Source organism: Ornithodoros turicata, chromosome 7 (assembly GCF_037126465.1).
Source record: "Ornithodoros turicata isolate Travis chromosome 7, ASM3712646v1, whole genome shotgun sequence".
Taxonomy (NCBI): Eukaryota; Metazoa; Arthropoda; class Arachnida; order Ixodida; family Argasidae; genus Ornithodoros; species Ornithodoros turicata.
Window position 1 is genome coordinate 20,580,321 of NC_088207.1, and position 24,992 is coordinate 20,605,312.

The following is a 24,992-nucleotide window of genomic DNA, read 5'->3' on the forward strand; positions in this document are numbered from 1 at the left end:
GAGTGCCACCGCTGTAAAAAGAAGGGACACCTTGCAAAGATGTGCTTGTCAGACTCACAACAACCAAGACCACGAGCCCATGGTCGGACGAATGCTATTTCAACAGAAGGGGCGACCTCAGAGGCAAGCCTTAACCTGCATGGAATCCATAGTGTCGACACCCAGGCAACGCCGCATCCGTGGATCATCACCACTCGTTGGATGGACATCCCGGTCGACATGGAAGTTGACACAGGTTCGTCTGTTACGTTGATACCTGCTAGCACGTACAGGAAACATGAGGCCTCCTGGCCAACGTTATTGCCATGCCAACGCAAGTTATCATGCTACATGGGTCAGCTACCAGTGCTAGGCGTTCTGAAAATGGAAGTCACTTACGGACACCGGACGGCAACAGCTTCGCTTTACGTCGTTGACCGTGAGGGCCCAAGCCTATGTGGTCGTGATGTAATTGCAGCGCTTTATCTGCTTACCGTCAACGTGAATGCCTTTAACAGCGAAGGCAAGGTGACCAATCTGAAGCAGGAATTCAAATCCTTGTTTGAGCCAGGCATCGGTCTCATGGTAGGTCCACCTGCTCATCTACATTTGAAGCAAGGCATAACGCCCAAGTTCTGCAAAGCAAGATCTCTTCCGTATATAATGCACGACAAAGTGTCTCCGGAGCTTGATCGGCTGTGTGAAGCGGGAGTGCTCACACCGGTGACCCATTCCGAATGGGCGACACCTATTGTGCCCGTCATGAAGAAAGATGGCACAGTAAGGATATGTGGCGATTTCAAGGTTACGCTGAACGAAGTCTGTGATGTTGAACAAAGTGAGGAAGAACTCGCAAATTCAGAAGCAGTATGTTCTATCCAAATCCTGGAGGAGGGGCCACTGTCAGCAAATCAGCTAGCCGACTTGACAAGTCAAGATGCTACCTTGTCAGCACTCAGGGATGCCATACAGCGGGGATGGCCACATCAGCTGCAAGACAAGGCATTGCAATCGTATTGGTCTCGAAGAGATGAGCTCTCGACGGACCACGGTCTGATTATGTGGGGAAGGAGGATAATCATCCCAGCAAAAGCACGCCATGCGATGCTACTGGAACTCCACTCTACACACTCTGGAATGGCAACAATGAAAGCAGTTGCAAGATCACTATTCTGGTGGCCCGGAATAGATGGCGACATCGAAAGCACGGCACGGCACTGTTTGGAATGTCAACAGGCACAGCCAATGCCACCATCAAAGGAACCTCTGTCCTGGCCATCGACAACTATAAGATGGTCACGCGTGCATATTGATTATGCCGGGCCAGTCGAGGGAATGATGCTACTCATCGTAGTGGACAGCTTCTCACGTTGGATTGAGGCAATTCCGGTTAAGAATGCTTCGTCTGAGCAAACGGTGAGGGAACTTCGCAGTGTATTCGCACGTTTTGGAATTCCACACTGCGTAGTGTCAGACAATGGCACGCCATTCACAGGAAAACCATTCCAGGATTTTGTTAAAGCTAATGGGATACGACATATTCGTACAGCCCCATACCACCCGCAGTCAAACGGACTAGCAGAGAGGGCGGTACGTACGGTGAAGGATGCGTTGAAGAAAATGAAGACTGGGGATTTGAGCACAAATGTGGACCGCTGGTTGCATTCTTACCGTCGATCACCGAACACTGTGTCCGGTAAATCGCCCTCGGAAATGCTACTTGGGTACAACATCAGGTCAAGATTGGACCTCATCGGCGTCCGAGAACTGCACAATGAGGCTATCTCAAAACCTGACCAGGCACGACCAAGCCCAGAAAAAGAATCAAGTTCGGAAACAGGTGTGCTTCAGCCAGGGACGCACGTGTTCGCTCGAAATTACGGGCGAGGACAAAAATCGATTCCGGGAGTGGTACAGAACCAAAAAGGATCCCGGATGGCTGTGGTGAAAACGGCGGTCGGAGACATGACGCGTCACGCCGACCAACTGCGCCGACGACCTGCGTCGCGGATCACCACAGAAGATGACACCTGGATGTCTGACGTAGAAATTCACAACCCAAGCCTCCTGACTCCAGTGCGTCCACCTAGAAGATCAGGACGACGCAGGAGGTCACCACTACGCTACGGACAACCCGTGACATACTAAAGGGGGAGGAGTGCTGTGTGCCAGACATGCGGTTTAAAAGACGATAGTCTCGGCACCCATGCCAATGGTGCATTCCACACGGAGAGGCCCACATTCGGGGCGCCCATAACATCGGGTCAGAGTGCACCTCCGCTGTCGGGATGGACTCTCACCTCGCTTGGCAGTCGGTTTCCTTCGAGCATCGGAGCCACTCGCTCGTACTCGACATGTAGCCTTATTGATCAGTATTAAATGTGTTAAGTTGCTATAGCCCACTCTGATACACTTCACGTATAAACCAACTTACGAGGCAAGGAGGAACATGCGTTTTTAAGAATAAATAAAATGCGCGGTTCTTTTTTTTTTTTTTTCTTTCGCAACATGAAGTCCTCTTGGGTGGACGAACGAGACGAGGATGATGAGACGCCCTCGTGGTGCAGACCTATAAGAAGAGCAGTGTCGTCGGGGGCGTTGAAATGCGACCTTGGCATTTTCTAAACCTTCTAGGTCCGCCCTTCTGTCGTTTGCCGCTGATAGATGTAGTGCGCTCCGCCGTCGCTCATCGCTGACCGGGGCCGGAACTGGGGCTGCAGCCCGGTTGGATTTATGTGCACCTGACACGCACCTCGGAAGCAACCTCTCCGAGAGGATGTGTAATGAGCCTGCGTTTAAGGATTAGTGAAATGACATGTACAGGGTTCGCCAAGATAAACTTCGGGGTTTGTAACGAAGATAAAACAAATTAGAACAGTGTCGGAAAGCCAAAGTAGATGTTAGAAGACGTAATATGGCCCAAAATTTTATGTCGACAATGCCGCTTGGTCCGTTTCTCTGTGGATAAATCGTGAAAATTAAAAAAATCGCCGCTGCCTAAACGGCTATACCTGTGTTTCAGCTTCTTTCCGTCAGATGGCGAAACGGTCGAACGCAGCGTTGCAGAGTGCGATTCTGCATTCAGTTCCACTTGTTCAGATTTCGATGTCGTCTGCAACGCCGCGTTCGACCGTTTCGCCATCTGACGGAAAGGAGCCGAAACACAGGTATAGCCGACTAGGCAGTGGCGGTTTTCTAATTTCACGATTTATCCGCAGAGGAACGGACCAAATGGCAGTGTCGACGTAAAATTTTGGGGCATAATACATCCTCTAACACCTACTTGAGCTTTCCGACACTGCTCTTATTTGTTTTATCTGCGTTACAAACCCCGAAGTTTATCTTGGCGAACCCTGTACTATATAGGATCAGTAGCGTTCGCGCAAAATATTTTCGGAGGGTGTCGTATCACTGCGCGATTTATTTATTTAAAATACCCTCAGGGCGTTAGCGTTACAGAGGGGTGTGGTGGTTGAAGTAAACGGGTTGCACAAAATAGAAAAATCTGAATACAAAGTATAACAGTTATATCAGAATAAGAATGTTGATTACAATGTTATATAACCACTAATGACACTTTTGGACTGAGCAATGGGCGAAATTGATGTCAGTGAACAGGGGAGGAGGTTCCAGTCGATGGCGGTACGGTGGAAAAAGGAGTCAGCGTGAGATTTGGTTGAACAAGATAGAATGTGTACTTTTTGACGATATGATCAGCGCGATTTTATATGTATGCAGGTGGAAATGTAAAGCGAGATCGCGAGCTATCGGTTATGATAATATATTTTGTGGAACAGGCACACGCGGAAAATTTTTCGTCGCAAAGCTAGGTTAGTAAGTTGCAAGTTACGTTTCATAGAAGTTACACTGGCTGTGCGTTGGTAGTTGCCGAAGATGAAGCGCTGCAGCCCTGTTCTGAATGGTTTCAATGGCCTGAACAAGAACTGCTGAACTCGGGTCCCAGACCGAAACTGCATACTGAAGCATCGGGCGAACAATTGACGTGTACAGGGTTAATTTAAGATGCTGAGGTGCCTGATGAAAGGTGCGTCTAACATATCCTAAAGTACGATTAGCGTTGGTGATGATATACTCAATATGTGTTTTCCAAGACAAGTCTGATGAGATAAAAACTCCTAGGTATTTGTAGGAAATAACCGAATCGAGCGTAGTGTTATCAAGAGTGTATGGCTGGCAGTATCCGCGGGTTCGTGTTATTCTCATGTGTTTACATTCGTTAATGTTGAGCTCCATGCCCCAGGTGTGGCACCATGTTAGTACGTTATCAAGATCAGACTGAACAATTCAGTGGAGATTTAATACGTTAATGCGAGTAGGTCTGCGCATCTCCCCGGTTCCCTCTCTCCCCTATTGCCCGTTGAGCGATCCCATTGGTCTCCCTCCCAAATTAGGGGGTAACACCCCAAGGTGAGGCGCATATTGTTTCTTTTGTGGACCCATGCGCGGAGAACTATGCCATGCATGCTTCGTCCTGACTTTACATGTCTACGTGCGACGGAGTGAGAGGAGGCATTAAACGGGCCTTCTGCATCTAAGTGTTTTTTTTTTTTTGCCCTGGAGGCGCAGTCCGGTCTGCTTTCGTGACGTAAGGAGCCCTGGCGTGACGTAGCAGCAACGTAGCCAGCAGCCGTGAGCTCGCATTTTCCTGCTTCTGCGTCACAGAGTGACGTTCTCACTCATCCTCTTACGGGATTGCGGAAAGAGTGGACTTTAAAGGGTGTACGTGCAGATGGAAGACATATTCCTTGCGCCATATATACAGGTCAGCTGCTATCTTTAGGCAGTTCTAGAATAGGATATACCCAGTCGCTCTGAGGCCCCCAAGGCACGAGCGCTCGTTACTGCGCATGCACGGAGCCCAATGTTTTGCGTAGTATAGCCAGTCCGTATTTCTCTTTAATCCCAAAGCTTTTTGGGTACGCCGTTATAAAGCTCCCTATTGTCTTCTTGCAAGAACACAAGCTTGTGTTGCAATGGGCCGCAGCCAAAATGACAAATCATGCCGTCTTTCACTGCTCCAACTGTGCATATCGCACGCGGAAGCAAGCAATCTTCTTTTTCCTTGACCTTTCGAACGTGGATACGCTAGTCAGATGTTTACCGGATGACTAGTTATATGGAATGTTACGTTATCGTCAGTCATGCTCATTAAAGACGGCTTCTACCTGCATTCATCCCAATGGGAAGCGCGATTTTGGCAGTCCACCCCTGTTGTGTCGTCGCTGGGAACGAGGCTAAAGAGCCCATTGAGACTGGTTGATTTTAGTCGATTAAGAGTAACGCGGCAAGGTCTACACTCTTAGAAAAATGGCTAGTAAAAAGGTAGTAACGACTGCAGTTACTACCCACGAAGTGCGTTACTAGTTGTTCACTAGCTGAGTACTAGCTAAGAGTTGTGGGAAGCAGTAAATGCTGCCGTTACTAGCCAGAAAGTTTTGCTTAGTAGCTGTTACTAGATCGATACTTGTTTCCTACATGTTATTTCGTGCCCGTTAATTTGTGATGTAGGCAATATTATCCGAGTTAAACGGTAATTTGATTTAAAAACACGCGTGTTAGTAGAGTAGCATTTTATTCAATACGGGAGAGACCTACATTAGCGTATTATTTACTCTTGGGACAACCGTATGCGCGCGTCCACACCCAAGAAGTCGCTTCGCGGCTGCTGGCGGCTTCGTTATCTGAGAAGTTGCGATGCATTATATCAGTATCAGTAGATACAACTAATGCCACTCTGATGAACTTGCATTTCTTCTGTTAGCAACTGGGCATAGACGGACGGTTGCCAAAACACACCAAAGAAACACTCCCGTGCGCACGTTGCTGTGTCGCTCCGCAGGAATTTTTTCGATAATTTTTGTCTGTGAAATTGTCAGAAATTTTGTAGAGAGGTGTTGGTATTCTGTAGGGTGTGGGAGTGACTCCCATGTCAGCTGGCTATTGCCGTGTACTTCCGCACGAGATGTATTCTTACGGGAAACAACATTGAGAAAATTCCTGTCCCCGCCATCGGGAACTTCTGCAATTGGAATTACTGCAACGACGACGTTACGGAAATACACTCATTAGTGCCCCGTACTTTGGCGGCTCCCGAACGAGTCAGACGACTGTCTCGCTGGTTAATCGATGGACATACTGCCCCGGAGCGTACATTTCTAGGTGAAATGAAAGACGAAGCTATACGACCACACACACACTGTGTGTCAGCCGGAAAAAAGAAACCGAATTGCCTAGTGACGTAACTTTTAGTTTCTCTTCGCTCTCCTGAAAGCGAGATTGGTTTCGTTCTAGTCAACCAGAATTTAAGGGGCTGATTGTATTGTAGGCCAGTGTATTCGGTGAAAAAAATGGACAGACACACGCTTGAACAGCAGCACTCTGTCGAGCGAGCGCTCTGGCCATTTCTGTTGGTTCTCGTTATCACGTGGCCTCACCTGCGCTGCATGACTTGCTCAACGAGATAGAGAGGTCAATAGAGAGATAAACTGGAAGCCATATTTGAAGCCACCCTGGATGGCCCCATGTTGACCTCACCTTGCCTCGTTTGCAAATGGCGGACATTACGGACAAATGCGGTGAGCGCCTTACGCGCGTGCGCTTCGAAATTCCGTGGCATTTATTAGTTCCGTAATGCCGCCAACCAATTTACTATGATAGTAACATAACCAAACAGTGCGATAGCGAGATGTACGAATACGACCACACTCTAAGAAAAAAAGGAGTAAAACGGGGAGTAATTGCAGCTTCTACTCCCCTAGTCTGCAATTACTCCCCATTTTAGTCCCCTAACCCGACATTTAGTCCCGACGTTTACTCCCCAGGACTGCAGATTGTCACTAAACTTCGAGAATGGTCTCTTGAATGCAACAGTCTACGTAAATATGTGGCCTTTGTCAATCTGAACGACATAAAGCTGTATAACTCAGACAACGTAGCAACTTTTCAGCCACACAGAGTAAGAAACAGTTAGCGCATCTTTCTTCGCAAATTGTGCCCTAGTATGGCGCAAGAGTTTATATCACTCGATATATCACTGTTGACGGTTTGCTTCAAAGTAGTTTCATGCATGCACACCAATTATGTACCTGGCACTCTTACAACAGCGCCTGAAATGCCGTCTCCACTCTGTGACATTCATTTACTCCCGTACATTTACTCCCGAAACGGACTATTTTTTGTGGCAATGCATTTAGTCCCCAAAAGGAGTACAAGTACTCCTTTTTTTCTTAGAGTGCACCAGGGAAATCATTGAGGCCGAAAGATAGCGGAATTTGGAACGTCGTTTGTCAGCACCCGTTCTTGGCGCTGTCTGGTAAGGAACCGGCTCCGGAACCGGAACACCTCCTAGATAGTAGAAGGCCTACGCACTGTCCAACTCACGGAGGGCACCGTGAGCTTTGCGAGCTGCTTCGAGCTTTTCTCTTATTTGCTCTTTCATTGACGTCATAGCAGCATCCACAGCAGGCTTTCGTGTGCGACGCTGTGTCACGTGGAGCGCAGGCCTTCAGGCAAGTTCCCACATATAGCGCATCCCTCTATAGGGCTAGAAAATAGCGCTCGAAACCTAACGCTGTTTTTCCGTTTGCCGTTCTCACATACAACCGAGCACATAGCGCTATCCTGCTGGGGTCACGGGATATCTTTTTGCGACGTGATGCACCGGTGCTACCGTGATTGCTTACTGTCGGCGTCGGGTATCCGCAGCATCAAGGGGGATGACACTTTCGATGCTGTGATCGCGATACCAGACTTATAACCAACACCAATGCATTGGCAGATGAAACTTGGGGCCATTTTCGCGTCGTCGTCGTCGTCTTCCCGTCTTGCTGCTTCGAGTGATCGGAAGCAAAACAAACCCCAGCTTTCGCGACGTCACGGCTGAAAGAATCTCATGATTGGTTAACGCAGACTCACCGCTCAATATAGCGCTAGAAAAGTTGACCGGGGCTCTACTTCGACAAGAGCGGTTTTATAGCGGTTCGTAGCAATGCGAAGAGGAAAATATAGCGCAATTTTCTAGTGCTATGTAGCAAAGCGCTATATGTGGGAACTGGCCTTTCTGCTGTCTAGGAGATGCTGCTTTAGAGCGAATTCAGCCGACTGCTTTCGTGCAGAAAAAGTTGCACTGGCTCGAGCGCACATGTCCCACGGCCGCTTCAACCCAACTTGCGTTGCGCACTCGCGTTTCATTGGCCCTTTGGTTCACTCTTCGTTCGTTTTTGCCTTGACAGAAGGAATGCGAGAGGAAAAGGAGAGGGTCGCATACTGGCATCAAAGCTTGGCGCCTCGCCAAGGCGGTTGTGTACTCAATTCCCTCCCTTATCTCGTTGGGCTTGCTGAGGAGCCTGCAGTGATATCAGATCCGCATGGAGGTGCGATAGGTGACTGGGATACGATATGCTTCGAATCGGTGGCGATGTTACAACAGCGATAAGCGCCGGATTTATTATTCAATTACAAATAGATGGACGCGAATTGAATTAAATAGGTTGATAGACTAAATAGAAAAACGGCGTCAAGTCCACAAAGAAGGTGGTCAGACTAAAATTTAAACGAGTAGGAGCATCCATAGTTTTAATGACGAGCTCCCGTGCAGGAACTTGCACCTCCTCAGGGTTGATGAAGTGCAGACCATCAGGTTATTTGATGATCACCAGGTGAAGTACAGATTCGAAAGCTTGTGCTCCTAACCGTTTGAATATTATTTTAAAACAAATTGCGCGGTGACAAAAAAAAAAAAAAAACATGTTACAGCATTCCCCCTTTTTTTTTCTTTAAGCTTCTTTTCTGTGCGCGTGCATTGACACTCAGCGTTGATCGTTCGACATCCGAAGAACCTGCGACGACCTCTGCAAAAAAATATTTCCACTGAATTGACAGTGCAAATCGAAGGATGTTTTAGTCATAAATAATCCAGTCCTCCCCTCACGCGCACCGTTCCTTCTCTATTCCCTGGCCGCTGCTCTCGCTCGAACAAGTATAGCATAATTACTCCTTGGCGTACGGCGCTCCCATCGCCATACTTGTGACTTGTGTGTGTGTATGCGATGCGACCTCTCTCAGTACCCGCCTCGACTGCGGACCAGTCGGCACGTTGTGCCCCCGTTGCGTTGTTGTTGTTGCCGGATATGCGAAATACCTCCGTTCAGTAAACCGTCGTCAGCGTCGGCGTGCGTATGTGTGTGTTGTGTTTCCAGTGAGGTGTTTATACGGTGTCGCACCCTCGACGAGACCACAGCACGCAGGATGCGGTTGTACTACTACAACGCCAACTCGGGCGTGGTGAGCTTCGAAGGTAGGCTTGTGTGTGCACTCCTATGGTGCTCCTTCGCACGTATGCGGGATATTAGTGACAAGCACGCACGCAGGTGTTCGTTGTGTATCCGAGAAAAAAGGTAGAGTGAGATTACGCGATTTGTTCCTCCTCGAAAGGTGCGATATATATACGCAACCTGAGTAGGTTACGTCGATTTCTGTAACACCCGGCGTTGTGTTATCGGTGATTATTTCGGCTGGTGGTTACGCGAGCCTTCGTGTGGGCGGCCGTGCGTAACTTCAGCGTAGAGTGCGTGAGGTGAAAGGATCCCGACAAACGCATTGATTCTTGCTTGGAATCGGGGGCTTCTTTGACGACTTCCGGTGACACGGTTATATGAAGAAATATTATCCGTGTCGCGCTTTAACCATATACGTAATTGGAAACAGCAGTCGCGGCATTCGAAGAACAACCTCGATTATCGATGCACGCGCGTTTCTTACTTCCGCATACCGTTTAGCGCTTTCTGTGATCAAATAAGAAATGAGTGTAAGCGTACTGTCATACCAGCGAATGGACGGAGTATACCGTCGTTAAAGTGGGACTCCGCAACAAAATCACCACAAAAGTTGCGGTACATCCGTAATCTTTGGGATGGCAGTAACGTGTGTACAAAATGTATCTGTCCAAAACTGCGCAGATATTACTCAAAAGAATTATTACGAAGCGAGCGCTTCGCCTCTGTGAAGCGAGAGGGCGCTGAGAGCAACACACTGCTGACATCACCCGGCATCCATCCGAAGGAGAGTTTTTTCGCAGTAGCTTCCAGAAGGGGACCCCTCTTTACTGAGAACCTTCTGACCTAACCGGCGGCACAGTCTCATGCCCGCACCGCCTAGTGCGTGCCTGCCCCCCCCCCCACCCCCACACACCACCAATCTGTGAAACCCAAACTGACCTAACCTCTGACCGACTAAAGTGAGGTGAGCCCCTTCTGGAAGCTACTGCAAAAAACCAATACCGGCATCCGACAAGGGAGAAAGAATGCAGGCTTGGAAGCAGACGACAATGCTGGGTGACGTCACGGAATCCTCCTCCGGACGAACCGCCGTAGTACGGAGCTCTGTTTCCTGCTCTTCGTACTTACGGTTTCGGTTTGCTATTGTCATCATTTACGAATTAATTATCGCGCAAAACGAATGCGAATATTGCGTTCGGTATCGAGGGGGTGGTTCGTGTTTGGTATGATGGTCATCTAATTTTTTTCGAATCCTTGCGAAGTCTCCCTTTAAGGATATCGAAGTTCATCCTCTGAATTGGAGATAGTGGCTTCGAGTCCAACTACCAGCTGTGCTGTCTCATGGTTTCCCTGGGGTTTCCGGCAAAAGTTTCGGACTGATGTCGGTGTTGTTCCCTCTGAAGTCTGCCCAGGGCGCGTACCAATCCTCTCTGTCCCCCACTCCTTCCTGCTGTCTTCTCTCAGTTTTCTCCCGTTCTCCTGTTCACTGCTCATAGCCACGGCTGCTTCGCGGTGTAAACGCAGAATTTAAGAGAGAGGCTATATCACAGCGCTTACTTGACGTAGCTCACAACCTTGATTCACGAGTACCTACCGCTTTGCGTCTAACAGAACTACCTCACTCGTCTACACGCATCATCACTTAAATAAAGTTGTTGTTTGGTCATCATGGAAGTAGTCCCGTTCCGAAGGTCCATATGCTTAGCCTATGGAAAGTTTTCATTCAAATTGGAAAACGTAAGTTTGTGGCTGGGGGATTCCAGACGAGTCAGACGATACAGTTCTTTGCTATTTTCTGAGAAGAGTTTTGAAAAATAAATAAATTAAAAACAACTGTTTTGGTCAGTCGGAACTGCGCTGGCCTAAGTCAGGCGGCTTCGGAAGGGGACCACTTCCACGTTGACTTACGCTTACAATCTAAGTAAGCATTTGGTCTATTGAATCGCACAATGTGGCCATTGTGAAACGCCTGAAACGCGTGACCATGCCAGAAATGACGTCCTTTTGGAGGCCGTCAGCAATTGTCGCGTTCAAGGGTAAACGACTACCCCGAGCGATTCATTTTTTTACGGCGTATTGTGAAAGTCATCCTCTCGCCTTGGGCAACGAAGCCGGGCGCGTGTCGACGTTAAAGTTTTACGGCCATTGCGAAACGACATCCAGTTTAGGTGTGTGTGTGTTACCGTTTAGCTGCACGACGGCGCTGTAATGGATACGATTTCGAGTGAGCGCGGATATATATAATCCGCACCCGCACGGTACGGCGCCCTCCCGCACCGCTAGATGTGAGGCAGTTTTAGCGCGCCGTTGGTAAGGTTATCGTGCCTGTCGGAGCCAATCGCAGTCGTGTGTGACTTAGAATCTTGTCCGCTGATTGGTTCCGGTTGATACGGTTAGACGCGAGCCACGTTAGAGAGTTTTAGTAGGTCGTACCCTATCGGTATTATCGTACAGCTCCGCAACAAAGCGGGTGTATATTTACATGCTTTTGACGAAATATTGTGCAATCTCACAAAATTTTAGGGGGTCTCCTCCAGATTGGGGGGGGGGGGGGGGGCGTCTGGATAAATCACTGGATTCCTTCCAAGTATAGCTGCATGGCGTAGCGTTGCTGATCTTCTTATTCTTGTCAATTTGACAGCTTCCTTTCTCGTTCGTAGAATGCTCACGACCTGCTAAAAATCGCTGTTCTAAACGTAGGCCACTCTGCGGCTCATGGAGAGTAATACAGCAAATCAGCAGCGGAACGAAATCATAATAGAGCAATTGTCGGCGACTAGACGAGCTCTGGAGGGGTTCCCTCGACTATAGACTCTAAATTCACCGCGCTGTGATGGCTGGGAAACTTTCAATGGTAGCACGCGACTCTCACTGCGCGACTTGAAAGGCTATAGGAACGTGTACCGCGTAAATACCGCGGTAGTAAAGGTGTGCCCGTCGATCCGTTTCACAGTAACGTTAACGGTTCCGGGAGGTATTGCGAGAGGCGCAGCCAAATTCCCGTAATGTACGTGACATTGTTATAATGAGGTCCAGCATTTAGGGGATTTTGGGGCGTTTTGCTGTTTTTCGTGCGTATACGATGTGAGATCATCCACTGTAAGAAAGAAAAAAGTAAAACGGGCTGCAATTGCCCCACATTTCAGTCTCCTAATCCGGAATTACTCCCCAGGGGGAGTGTCGAGGTAGCTTGCTGTTGTTGGCCGCACTCAAGTGGGCATCGTCACGACTATAACAAAAAAAAAAAAAAAAAGAAAAAAAGAAGGAAAGTGCGAGAGGGGAGTTGAGGACTTCAAAGTGATGCATAAGCAGGATGACCGATACTGATGGGACGGAGGCAGAGGTGGGGAAATTACTTTTATTTTGTAATGCATTACCATTACTCATTACTTGTATAAAAAACTAATGCATTACATTACTCATTACTTTTTGGATGTTAGTAATGCATTAGTAATGCCATTACTTTAACGAAGTAATGTCATTACTTTGGCATTACATTTACGTTTTAGGGTATAAGCCTCAAAGATGCTATGCATAAGTTTTTTTCCTTTCTTTTTTTGCTGTAGGCAATAGCCACCCGAGTATCCCCAAATCCGTGCCACTAAATCCCCGCAGAAGCGAGTCCGATAGGCAAAAACTATAGATAAGATTTATTGCAGATGATGACTTTTCTGGCATTATGGAGCCGGCGGGTGAAGCCCAGCCTACAGCTCTGTCCTGGGAGGAAAACTACCTCTGAGCAGCACAAGAAAAACTAACACGGTACCATACCAAAACAGCGAATCACCACAGCAATTGTTACGTGTTACCCTCATAGAGGCTATGTTTCTCTTTCATTGATTATCGTTTACTCCAAATGCACACAGGAGAAAATCGGTGATATCATCATGTAGACATTTGTGACACACACCGCCGACTGTTGAACTCTTGCAGAATTCCCCAGGCTGCGCCTTTCTCTTTCCTTGTTGCCCTGTGCTCATTGTTAAAGGCGGGTTGAAAAAAAAACTGGATGTTCCCAATCTTCACGTGGCGCAATGAACATTCGACAAAAGTAATGAGTAATGCCACCCTGCATTACTCAGTCGAAATGTAATGCATTACCATTACTCATTACTTGCTGGCAAAATGTAATTCATTACCATTACTCATTACTCAAAAGTAATGCATTACCGGTAATGCATTACTTTGTAATGCATTACTCCCCACCTCTGGACGGAGGGGATTGCACATAGTCCCTGACCTCCGCCAATGGTCTCTTGAATGCAACAGTCTATACGTAAATGTGTGTTCTTCGTGAATTTGATGTAAAGAGGCCACATAACTTAGCTAACTTAGCAATTTTCCATCCACACGCCAGGAAGAAATAGTTAGGGGTTATTTCTTGCAGAATTGTGCCCTATATGCACGTCGCAAGATCTTCTATCACTCGACATATCACGGTGGGCGGTTTAATTCAAAGTATATTCATTTATGCGCACGAATTATGTACTTGGGACTTGTAGAACGGAGCGTAGAATGCAGTCTCCACTCTGTGACATTCATTTAGTCCCATGCATTTATTCCCTAAAGGGATTAATTTTTGTGGTGCAGTGAATTTAGTCCCTAAAAGGACTAATATTACTCTTCTTCTTTCTTTTTTTTTTCTTCTTCTTGGAGTGACGCCACTTTGGTATTTATTTAGTCTATCTTTAAATCATTTTCTCACCGGCGGCTTCATCTAGGACGCAGCGTTCGTTATTTCGTTTAGCACGAGGAGTTCGACGCCGTTGCGCTCCTTGTTTCTAGAGCACTCCACCCATTTCGAAAGAGCGTGCGATTATAACGCCATATAGAAACGCCAAATTATACAGCCGCGTTACTGCGAGTTTCGTGTTGTTCATTTAAAAAGTTGGGCCCGATGAGATGCTGGCACGCTGCTGTAAGGATATACCCAGCAGGCATTTGGCAAATGTGTTGCGAATAACGCGAACTATACTTATTTACCGTACATTTTGCTTCGCATTGAAAGACAGCTAGGTCACTCGAGGAAATATACTCGTGTTTACATATCCGACAAGATGGCATGCCTTGAACCACACACACGGCAGTTACGCAACAGCACAGCTGGAGCATTTTGTTCTCTTCAGTTAAAGCTCTCAAGATGGTTCAATCATGGTTGAGTCCAAAGTGATTGAACGTCGTATAGTGCGGAGTTGTAACGCGAAATGTACAAACTCCGTAGTGAAAACAACGCAAATGGCTGCGAAAAACAGTTCAGTTTTGGCCCCCAAACGCGGATTGGGTCCTGCACATGCGGAGTGACGACCCCCCAGTTTCATTGGGGAGCCTTGCTGTAAAGCTCCCAAGTTATTTGTCGAAGAGAGCCCGAGATCGATCGTACTTTTAAATACAAGTTTCAAATATAGGTTAAAACTAACTAGGTAACCCAAAGTTATCTACACTTCCCTGGCTCTTCAGTTTTGTTTTTCAGAACTTCTTGTGCGTCTTTATGCATGAGGTGACGTGTCGGTTATAGTGCAAACATTTTTCCTTTCGGCTGCCGCAAAATGAGCAAAGAGTCCGAAGCTGCTACCGGCAGCTTTTTTTGCTCCGACTTCCCATACTGTGACAATGTGAACATTGAACATTATTGAATTTAAAAGTTTAAAAAAATGGAAACATGGGTGTGCTGTCAGTTTTCTCAAAAAAGGGTTATAGAAGCGGTACCCAACGTAGTTAGAAGAATAGTCGCGTCCTATAGGACCTACAGATAGCGTTGTTCCGATATTATCGATGTTTTAAAAATATAGATAAATATCGACGTTAGGGAATTTTTATAGATAGGAAGCGCTCTGGGGAGAACGATATACCATAAAGGAAGCTAATCAAATCAAAGATCAACATCTTGATGCTGATCTATTTAAAATGAATCACGTTTTCGGAGAAGTTATCTGGACGCCTTCGGAACTACGTCCGTGATGGGAGCTGACTAGAACCCAAGCAGCGCAATGTACTGGAAGTCGAGTGCATTAGTGGTGGACGGTATGTGTCTTATCAATGTTCTGTAGTTTCATGAATCTGTTCAAGGCCTTTTATCTACCCGTCCACCCCTATTGCACTCGACTTTCAGTGCATTTTGCTGCTTGGGAACTCTCTATTGTTCTCGCGAATGTGGATAAATATCGATTAAATCCAGGTTTGGTTTCCGCGATTGTCGGTTAAGTGTCGATATTTATCGATATTCTGTTCCAGATATCGACCTTTCAAAATTAGAATATTGTTGCGCCTCTATAATTACAATTCCAGCAAGTCGCTGCAAGCTGCAATGGAAAGCTTATATCGAGACGGAAGGTTATTAAAGGTACTGTAAAGCAGCACCGATCAAATGTCATTTAGTGTGGCTATTCGATAGTCCAAGCCACCAGGACGAAAACTGTGCAAGTTTCATTCCAATCGACGGTGCAGTTAATTAGAAAATTACAATTAAAGATTACGGGCAACACTGTACTTGGTATTCGAAATGAATCCGTACTTCTGACACATACGGCGGCAACCACATTGCATGCGTATAACACTGGGCCCGACATAACAATCCACCATAAAATCCGCCCCTGCAATCCACACAACGATCCACATCTGAGGATAAACGGATAAGCGAACTGAAATGAAATGCTGAGCCGTTGAAAAAAATGTGTCAGACGTCCAAGAAGCCAGACAGCGTCGGGACTTGTTTGTTCACAGAGGTTCACAGAGAGAGTTTGTTCGTTCGAAAGAGGCCGCGAACGAAAGGAGCGCGCAGGCGCAGCAGAGAAGTAGGGAGAGCCCCCATCGAACAGCGGCCAGCACTGGGTTACTTCGCAAAAACAGGGGGTTAACAGGTTAAACTGTTAACAGGGGTTTCAGAATGCATAGGTAAACAGGAAAACTAATAATATGGTTACTAAAATAAAGAAGTTCCGATGTCATAGTTGCCTGCTGTACAGGGGGTTGTTTGACACCAGGCGTCGCACCGCTCCACTACGCCGCTACGCCGCAGCTTTCATGGCAAATTAAAAATATTTATAGCGAGTTGTCGGTCGTATGGTTCCGCATATGGTATTTAGAAGCAACGAAGTCTCTAGTCACATCACGGACATATCATGCTTGTCTACTGCTTTACAGTACCTTTAACTGCTATACCTGAAAGATCGCGCCTTGAACGCCAGTCGTTTTGTATTCCCCTTCCTTCGTTTACGAGGAGCAATAAAGGCGGCTATATCGTGCACCGTAATCGTATTCCTTCGGCGGAAATCTCGTGATGCGCAGGCTGTTATCATTGCCCACAAACTGGTGCTCGAGTGGCCGGTCAGTTTCAAAGTGGACGGGGGAATCTCACGCATTATGTAGAGAGAGAGGCCACGTTTTGGCGCGCTAGTTCCGCTTTCTCGACCAGTTATTTGCGGGGCTGCATCTTACGGGTAGTTATACCGGCTTTTCCTTCCAGACCGTGCGAAATTTGGGTGCTTGCGTGGTGGGCTAATAATGCGTTCCCACTTCACAGTGAGACTGCGATGCTACGTTTGGCCGTGGGACCAGTGGATGCAGCATGCAGTAAACTCTCGTCAGAACGAAACCGCTGCATTCCAAGTTTGAAGCAGTCCCAATCGGAATGCGCGTGTTTCGAAACGGATTATTCGAATTGTGCTGACAGCACATTCCGCTTACTGCGACAAACCGACAAACGTACGGCAAGCCGGGCTCAAACTTTTTTTTTGTTGTTGTTGTCTTAATTGGAAAAGGCTGCCAAGGTGCGCATTCACCAATATTTCTTTCCTTGCTCCAATACTTTTTAGGGACTCCAGCGGTGTTGTTTCCCTCCGCTTCCAAGGCTACTGTCACTGTTTTTTCTGGGACCTCCGCTTGTATCGAACTGCCGCTTCTTTTTCGGTCCCGTTGACTTCGTTATAACGAGGCTTTACGATCGAGGGGCCGTGACTGTAGGTTTGTTGCTGGCATCTTCTAAGATTATGCCAAAGATTAGGTGGTGTTTTCGAAATCTAACACCATCTGGCGCTCTCTGAGGTTTCCTTCGGGCTTTCGAGACGGATTTTGGGCTGATACTTCCCTGATCGCACACTAACCCCCACCTCCCGTCTCCTCCTTCCTCTCTCCATCTGTCGGTGTCTGTGCAGCCCTCATAGCTGCAGTTGCTTCGCGGCGCTGACATAGAATGACCTGACCAGAGTTCACGAGTATTGCCGTCAAACTTTCGTAGAAATTCCCAGTTACGCCACTGTGCCAGCCTGACCTCACTATTGCAAAGCCTCCCCTTCTGTAACGCATGTAGACTTCACAATAGGTTCTGCAAACGGTGCACGTTGCCAAACCGAACCGGTACACGAAGTACTCCTGCGTTTTTTTTTTTTTTTTTTTTTTTTTTGTATATACCCATTGTGGGCGTGGCCTGGTACGACGTGTACCGGAATCATTAATTCCATCCATTAAGACCGACCGCATTAGTGTCACGGGATTTCATCTCGAATCATAGGTTGAAAACGACGCCCTATATATTTAGTTTTCGAATTTGTGAAAGACGTCGGGTCCCAAATGGCATAGCGTACTGCAAAGTAAAACTGGAACGGGGTAACGGCTAGGCCTACCGCTAGAGGGCCTTTATGGGAGGATGCATTACGATTAAAAATTACATAATACATTACCGGTAATGCATTACGTTTTGTGGAGGGGTAAGTATGTAATCAGGTTACATCTTGGTCCAGTAACGCGTAGTGATGGAAATTGATGCTCTGAGGCTGGAACACGGGAGAGAAGGACAAACACACAAGCCTCAGCTGACTAAGAACAATGAAAGAAGGAAGTCACTGAAAAGGTTAGCCAGCTGTAGGACTCGAACCCACATTTTCTGGATTGCCAGTCCTGCGCTCTACCAATTGAGCTAAGCTATAACTTGCCCCTCCAATGACTTCCAAGGTTGCGTCATCTGAAGGGACAAACCACACCCATCACTCACTCACACATTCATACGACGGGGCGACGCAAGCGGCGCCTGTTGAACACGATGGAAATTGATGTTGTGAGGCTGGGACACAGAAGAGAATGACATATCACTGGTTACTAGGGGCTAAACCAAGCATATTTATAGTACTCTCCTCAAACACCACACAGGACTGTTGGGGAATTCTGGGGAACGTAATGCCAAAGTGATATCATAACTTGATGAAAGTTATGACGTTTGTACTAAGCATGAAAAAGTAATGAGTAACGTAGTACAGGGTCCCTATAAAAGTCTACCCGCGCCGGCATGCCGTGCTCGCCAATTACTCAATGCAGGCGGTACAATGTGTTGCCTACGTATAAAACCCATAAGGACATTCCATCATGGTAAATATCGATGTGATTAAGCACCGTAACGCAAAGTTATAGCGCAAAACGTGAGGTTCCCGTAATCAAAACAGCCAAGATGGCGCCTCTCAGTTAGCAGACGACATCCCTTTTGGGTGTCTTTTGCTGAGTATGCGTCGGCATTTCTCGTTCCTCACGTTGCTTACTTCTAAGCAAAATACGACAGTTACACGAAAGCGAAATGAAAACTGCAGTTCCATCCGGCTGGCAGGATATGCGACACGTTGTCGTGTGGGGAGCAGCATGTCAAGTGCTCTTCTCAACGCCGCCATCTTGTTTGTTTTGACTACGGGAATTGCACGTTTTGAGTTATAACTTCGTGCTGCGGCACTCAATCATTTTGAAATTTACCAAGATTAAATGTCCTTATGAGCTTTGTATAAAGATCGCACAATGTGCCACCTACATTGAGTAATTGGCGAATACGGCATGGCGGCACGGGTAGACTTTTATAGGGTAACACCCTGTATATTACTTTGCGAAACAGTCATGGGTAATGGTGAAATAAATGTAACTTCCTCAACTCTATACTTACTTAACTCCGCGATTAATGTTTCGGGTACGATAAAACGTAAACCACGAGAGTCTCGTGTGGAATCGGTGACTTCGATGCGTGACGGGGCGGGCACCGGAAGCGTGACGTCACCCGACAGTTACGTCATCCCAGCGGAAGCGCTTGCCATAAAATTCAGTTATAAACGAATTTGATCGAAATATTTTACAATAGTGATTCTGCACGTAGTAAGGGCAACTCGACAGCGGTTTTTTTTAAACGTTGGTGTCGGTTCCGCACCGTCGTTTGAAAGAGCGTTCGGGTACGGCATGTCTGAGGGAGGAGTCTTCTCGGAGCCAGGTGGGAAGATCGTCTTCGTGGAGCCCACACGTCTCGTGCTCACTCGCGCGGTAAGCTGTGTTCAACGGGAATAGTGCTGTGCATTTGGGTGGGAGGAGGACGGGAAGAACCTATATACTGTGTATTCACACGAGCGACATCTTCACGGAAGATTCTAGTGGAAGAAAAAGCAAAAACAGTGCTTACAGAGACAAAGTTCCGTCCCGTGTCATATGAGCATTTATACGGAGCGGAATATCGGGAGTGGCGTACTGCGCACTTAGCAGACGACACTTCGCAGACGACACCGTCAGCGCCTTTCTTGTCGTCTGCTTCAGAATATCTTGTGACTGCGTTGCAGGATATTCCCCACGGTTACTAGTGTACGTGAACACTGAAAGTTGGGCGCTCGTGCTCAGAAAGTTATGACGTTTTTCGCGTCTTCCGCTTCTGCGGAGAATGTCGCTCGTGTGAATACACGGATAACCTCCGCATCCTCTGTTCTTCTTCTTCTTCTTTGTTTTTTTTCTGATGCACTGCACGGGGAGGGGGGCACGTGAGAAGGCGCCCACTTGGTGTAACAATGGGTGTGTAACGGGTATGTCGGATTACAAAAAGTTTCACTGTGTCAGAAGTAAATGTTATACGAAAGGGCATTCCGCCTGTTTTAAGTAACGGAACGTGGGTTATATGACTAGGCTTCCGACTTTTCGGATTTATCCGATAGACTCCGATAAACTCCCTCCGATGTTTTCTTTTTCTTTTTTTGCAAACCATCGGATTTATCCGATAAACTCTGATTTTTCCAACGCGGGGCGGTTTCCTTCTTCCACATCTAGTTTTCGACTTCAGACTGATTCACAACTAAAAAGAAAGAAAAGGTCAGAAGTGGTAGCCTTCTTAATGTCTCAGGGTCAGGGTCACTGGACCCACGAATGGCCCAAAAGGAGGATATACTAGAGGCACTTGTCCCATCTGTTCTATGTATCCTCGGCTCTAGTGACTGTACTTGACCCCGGGTACTGGGCTAGCTTGGCACAGAACGGTTCTGCGTTCGTCATAGCTGCTACTCATTTTGAATCTGGGCACCATTTACAATTTGTGTAAATACGCTCGTTTGTACTTCAATAGCTCCGGGTATTAAAACATCCGTGCATTACATCGTGTGGTCGCAGTCACTTTTGCGCATCTTTCCTCGCATTGTCTCTGCGATGGCTGCTCCGCAATCCTCCGAGAAACTCCGAATTTCTGAAAAGTTGAAAACTCCGATAAACACCCTCCGAATTTTCCGAAATGAAAATTTGGAAAACTCGGAACGCTATATCTGGTTTCGTCGTTGCATTGGGGCCCGTATTTCTAAATGATCCCGGTTACTTTATTTATGGTGTGTTCCTCTCTCTCTGCTTCGCTTGAGCATGTATTACTTCGGTGGTGCTGATAGTGTTCATTGTAACAGTAAACTATATACAGTCAAACTCCATTATAGCGAACACCTCTTTAACGAAAATACCGCTACAGCAAATTTTTTTTGCGGTCCCGCTGGAGCCCTATAGGTCCAATAATGGACATCCTTTTTAACGAAAATACCTTTACTGCAATTTTTTTTTGGCTGTCCCCTGAGTTTCGTTGTAAAGGAGTTTGACTGTAGTATAGCACAAAGCAAAATGGTATTTGTAGCGAATAACGTGTACCCGAAGAGCTTCTTTTTTTTTTCTTTTTCTTTTTTTTAACAGGGTGCGCATTTGTAACCCATCGAATCTGTACCATAACGTATGTACTACTTCGGTACAACAGAAAAAAGCAATCAATCGAGCCAAAAAAGCGGAAGTGCTGGATGAGCGAACATTTCACATTGTTTCCAATCGCCCGATAAATTCGAGTTCCGGATGGTCTGCTTCTTTAAAATACAGAAAAGAACAGGAAAGTGGCTATAGTAGACACTGATTTTTTTTTTTTTTTTCGCTGATAGGCACGTATGGTACGCGACCGGTGAATGCTATATCTGAAAATCAAAATTCGCCCGAAACGGAACCTGGCACGGACGCAGCTTTAATTTTTACTGATCAGTTTATCCGCAAACTGGTCTGTGAACTGGTCTTTGCACTCGTATAAACGGATGCCCGGAATGAACGTATCACCGAAGTGCTTTCGCGTAAACGAAGACAACCTCTACGGAACAGCTGGGGAGGGAATGTGCAATACGTTTCTCTTGACAGTAGAACAAACGTCCTTATCCGGTGTCTTGCTAGACAGAATAATGGAACAGTTATTATACTGTTGTTTTGTACTGTTGTTTTCCTCCGCTCCTGCTATAATACAGACTGCGAGGAAGTACTGACATGTGGGATTGGTCAAACAGTTTCATTTGTCAAAATATTTTCGCTGCGCCATATCTCTTATTGTCTTTGTAAATTCGCAAAAGCATCTGCGTGACCTTGGAGCCCCGGCTCGATCTCCAAGCGTGGCGCTCCAACACCACCTAGACCAGTGTTTCCCAACGTGTGGTCCGCGGACCCCTGGGGGTCCGCGACCGTCTCTCACATTTCAGTGAGGATTTTCGTCCCCACAAACACGCGCTCGTACATGCTGCCCGATTTCCAAACACCCAGAACTTCCAAAATTGCTACAAGCATGCTTCAACGGCTAGCTTCTAATTTCTGATAGAAAAGTCCTGCAGTGCACGTTTGTCCGCGTCATACATATACAAACAAGAGGAAGAAACCAGCCCGGAATCGTTTCTGAAGCTGTATCGAAAGCACGCAGCAGCTGAAGAGGTTGCTGGTTATGCACTGGCTGTGATGGTGTGTGTGTGCGTGGGGGGGGGGGGGGGTCCGTGAATTGGTTCTCATCGCTTCCGGGGGTCCGTCACCGCCAAAAGTTTGGGAAACACTGACCTAGACGGGGAAAGCCTGCGCGCTCGTCGACGTGACGTAACAATCAGCCAATCAGGATCGTGTTTTCAACGGATGTAGCCAATCACGAACGTGCTTTCAGCGGTCGCGGCAATGGAGAAGAACCACCGTCGCCGTCTGCGAGTTGTGATTGAACGTCCCCGCGTACTAGATGGGAAAACTTGGGAAATAAAGCGCAGAACGGTCTGAATTTTTCTCAAAACTGATTTTCTGGAAAGCGTCTCGCAATCTTTGTCTAAATATTTAGGTTTGCAGGTTCCAGGTGAGCTGCAATCATTTGCGGGTTCTTGAATTCGCAGAGCGGTGAATCGCAGTAGCAGACGAATTCTGACCCTCAATTGAAAGAGGGAACGGAGGCAGTACGCAGGCTTTCTCTATCTCGGTGGTGTTGGACGCTCCAAGGTCCGTTATTGCGTACCATTACCGACGTAGCGAGCGAGCGAGCAAGCCGCGAAGCCTCGTTCCCCACTGAAACTTCATCCGTCGCGGTGCGGCGCTACTTTCGGAGGACTCTCTACGTCACGTGACGTCAGCGTCATCTCTACAAAGGAGGGGAAGGGTTTCCTAGAGGGCCGTGGTAGAACCAAAAAGCCCTCTCGCGCTCTTACAGATCAGGTATCGCTCATACCTCATACCTGTAGATGGGTTTTAACTACCACACACTCTCTCACATCATCTTTCCCATAATCATCTCCGACACACTCACCATGGTTTTGGCACTCTATGGCCTTTGTTGCCTTTGTGCCATTAAACACATAATCAATCAATCAATCAGATCAGGTATACGAATACCGTTCTGGCGCATGTTATCTGTATGGAGGGGTTCCATGTTCGTACCAGAATGTTCATTTTCTTATCCGTTAAAAAAGGTTTCTCAAAGAACGAGATATGCCTCTGACCGCTCCTATGGAGCTTTCGATGCTAATGATTGGCGAGCCCGTCAACTGTTTATTATATGTATGATTTTTTTTTTTTTTTTCAACGTGTTGATTGAGGTCTCGTTGTGCCCTCGTGGCTTTGTTATTCCAAATAGCTGGACTTTCTCACCGGAAAGAAATCCCGCCTTCGTTCATCCCTTAACGATGGTTGTTCAAAAATGCTCGATAAAGGAACAGTAACGAAGGAGGGAGTAATGGTTCCCTGCGCAGTCTTCCGTGTTGCTATTCATGCGAGCTGTGGGATTCCAGAAGGTGCATTGTTATTGCTTATGACGTACTTCTCCAGTATGCGATGGCGGGCGAAGACCTTCGCGGAGAGCGACACGGACGACTGTAATCACGCAAATTTATTCGGAGCTCCCAATGGCTTTGTCATACAGTTCGGATAGTCCTGTGATGACCTTGGAGTGTAACTGTGTAAGACGCGAATGTTTCTTATTATTCTTTTGCGAAGGCGAGACCCTCTACAGGAGAACTTCTATACTTGAATTTCTGGAGCGGAAGCATCACTTGGAAGTTCATAGGCTCTATAAAATGATATTTATTTATGTACATTCCTCAAGGGCGTTACATGAGGGGGATCAAAAACGATAAAATGGCAACATATCATAACATAGGAAACATAGTAACATTGACCAAATAAACAAGAACATGAAACAGGAACATATGAAAAATATTGTTTTTGTGTGTTTATAAACAATTAAACGTGCATACGCAGCTATGGTATGCATATTAGACACCGATGTACATGGATAGTGAGCGTTTGAATGTGACATGATCTGTGATCGTGACCAGAGACTGGGGAAGGCCATTCCATTCAACGACTGCGCATGGGAAGAAGGAAAATAAGTACTGAGACGTACGTCCATTGATGGGATCTAGTTTCAACAAAATGATCCAATCGTGGGGACACACATGAAACAGGCGAAAGAAAATGAGGTAGAATATAGGTGATATATAACTGATCAGATGACGTTTGTGTCTGAGGTATATATAACTTATCACATCACGTTTGCCATTGAATGGCCCTAAAATCTTAAATTGAGTCAGTTTCTCGTTGTTCTAATAACATGCTTGTAACTTCCTTCAAATAAATAAACGAGCAAAAATCTGTTACGTATTAACATCTGGGTATATTTGAAACGCGTATGGGCGCGTTTTGTGTCCGTCCAAAGCCAGTGAGCTGCCCCCTTAATTTTTACTTCCGGCTGGTTCGAAAACGTGTGCAGCCGAGGAAGACGCAAAGCCACGTACTTAAACATTTTACTGCAGTCTGTCTGAAACACGGTCAGAAATAAACGAGCGAATGAAGAAAGAAAGAACGCAACATTCCGGAGGATTAAAGTGCACACATTGAGGCTCTGCCTTGGGAAGAATTCTCGTTCGTTTTATTGCAGTATGCATTCTCACGGAAGTATGAAATGTGACTTTTTATTATTATTATACTATTATTTTTATTGCCTTCTCATCCCTTTTCCCACAATTTTCCATTTTCTCCATTAAGCATCTACTTATACCGAGGGCGGCTTTAAGCAGATTCTTTTGTTGGTTTCCCATCCAGAATTCCTTACCCCCTCCGTTGCGTATACAGGCTGCAGTGCGAGTGACACCCAGTAAGTCTGAAGGAGTTTTGCGCGCTTGAAATGACGCAGCGTTG

The 24,992-nt window shown here is 46.7% G+C and overlaps 1 protein-coding gene across 12 annotated transcripts in view; it reads left to right on the top strand.

Moving 5' to 3' along the window:
* The window catches only part of LOC135400305 (ensconsin-like), a 77,302-nt gene that overhangs the window by 5,207 nt on the left and 47,103 nt on the right, over positions 1-24,992 (top strand). For 3 of the 12 annotated variants that reach the window (XM_064632127.1, XM_064632128.1, XM_064632131.1), the window contains exon 1: positions 9,080-9,295. The exons of 5 other annotated variants lie outside the window; for them this stretch is intronic. In XM_064632127.1, coding sequence (XP_064488197.1) covers positions 9,247-9,295 — 49 coding nt within the window. In that variant the 5' untranslated portion in view covers positions 9,080-9,246. Of the gene's footprint in view, positions 1-9,077; positions 9,296-24,992 lie in introns of those variants that run through there. 4 more of the 12 variants (XM_064632124.1, XM_064632126.1, XM_064632130.1 and 1 more) reach the window with 2 other exon arrangements.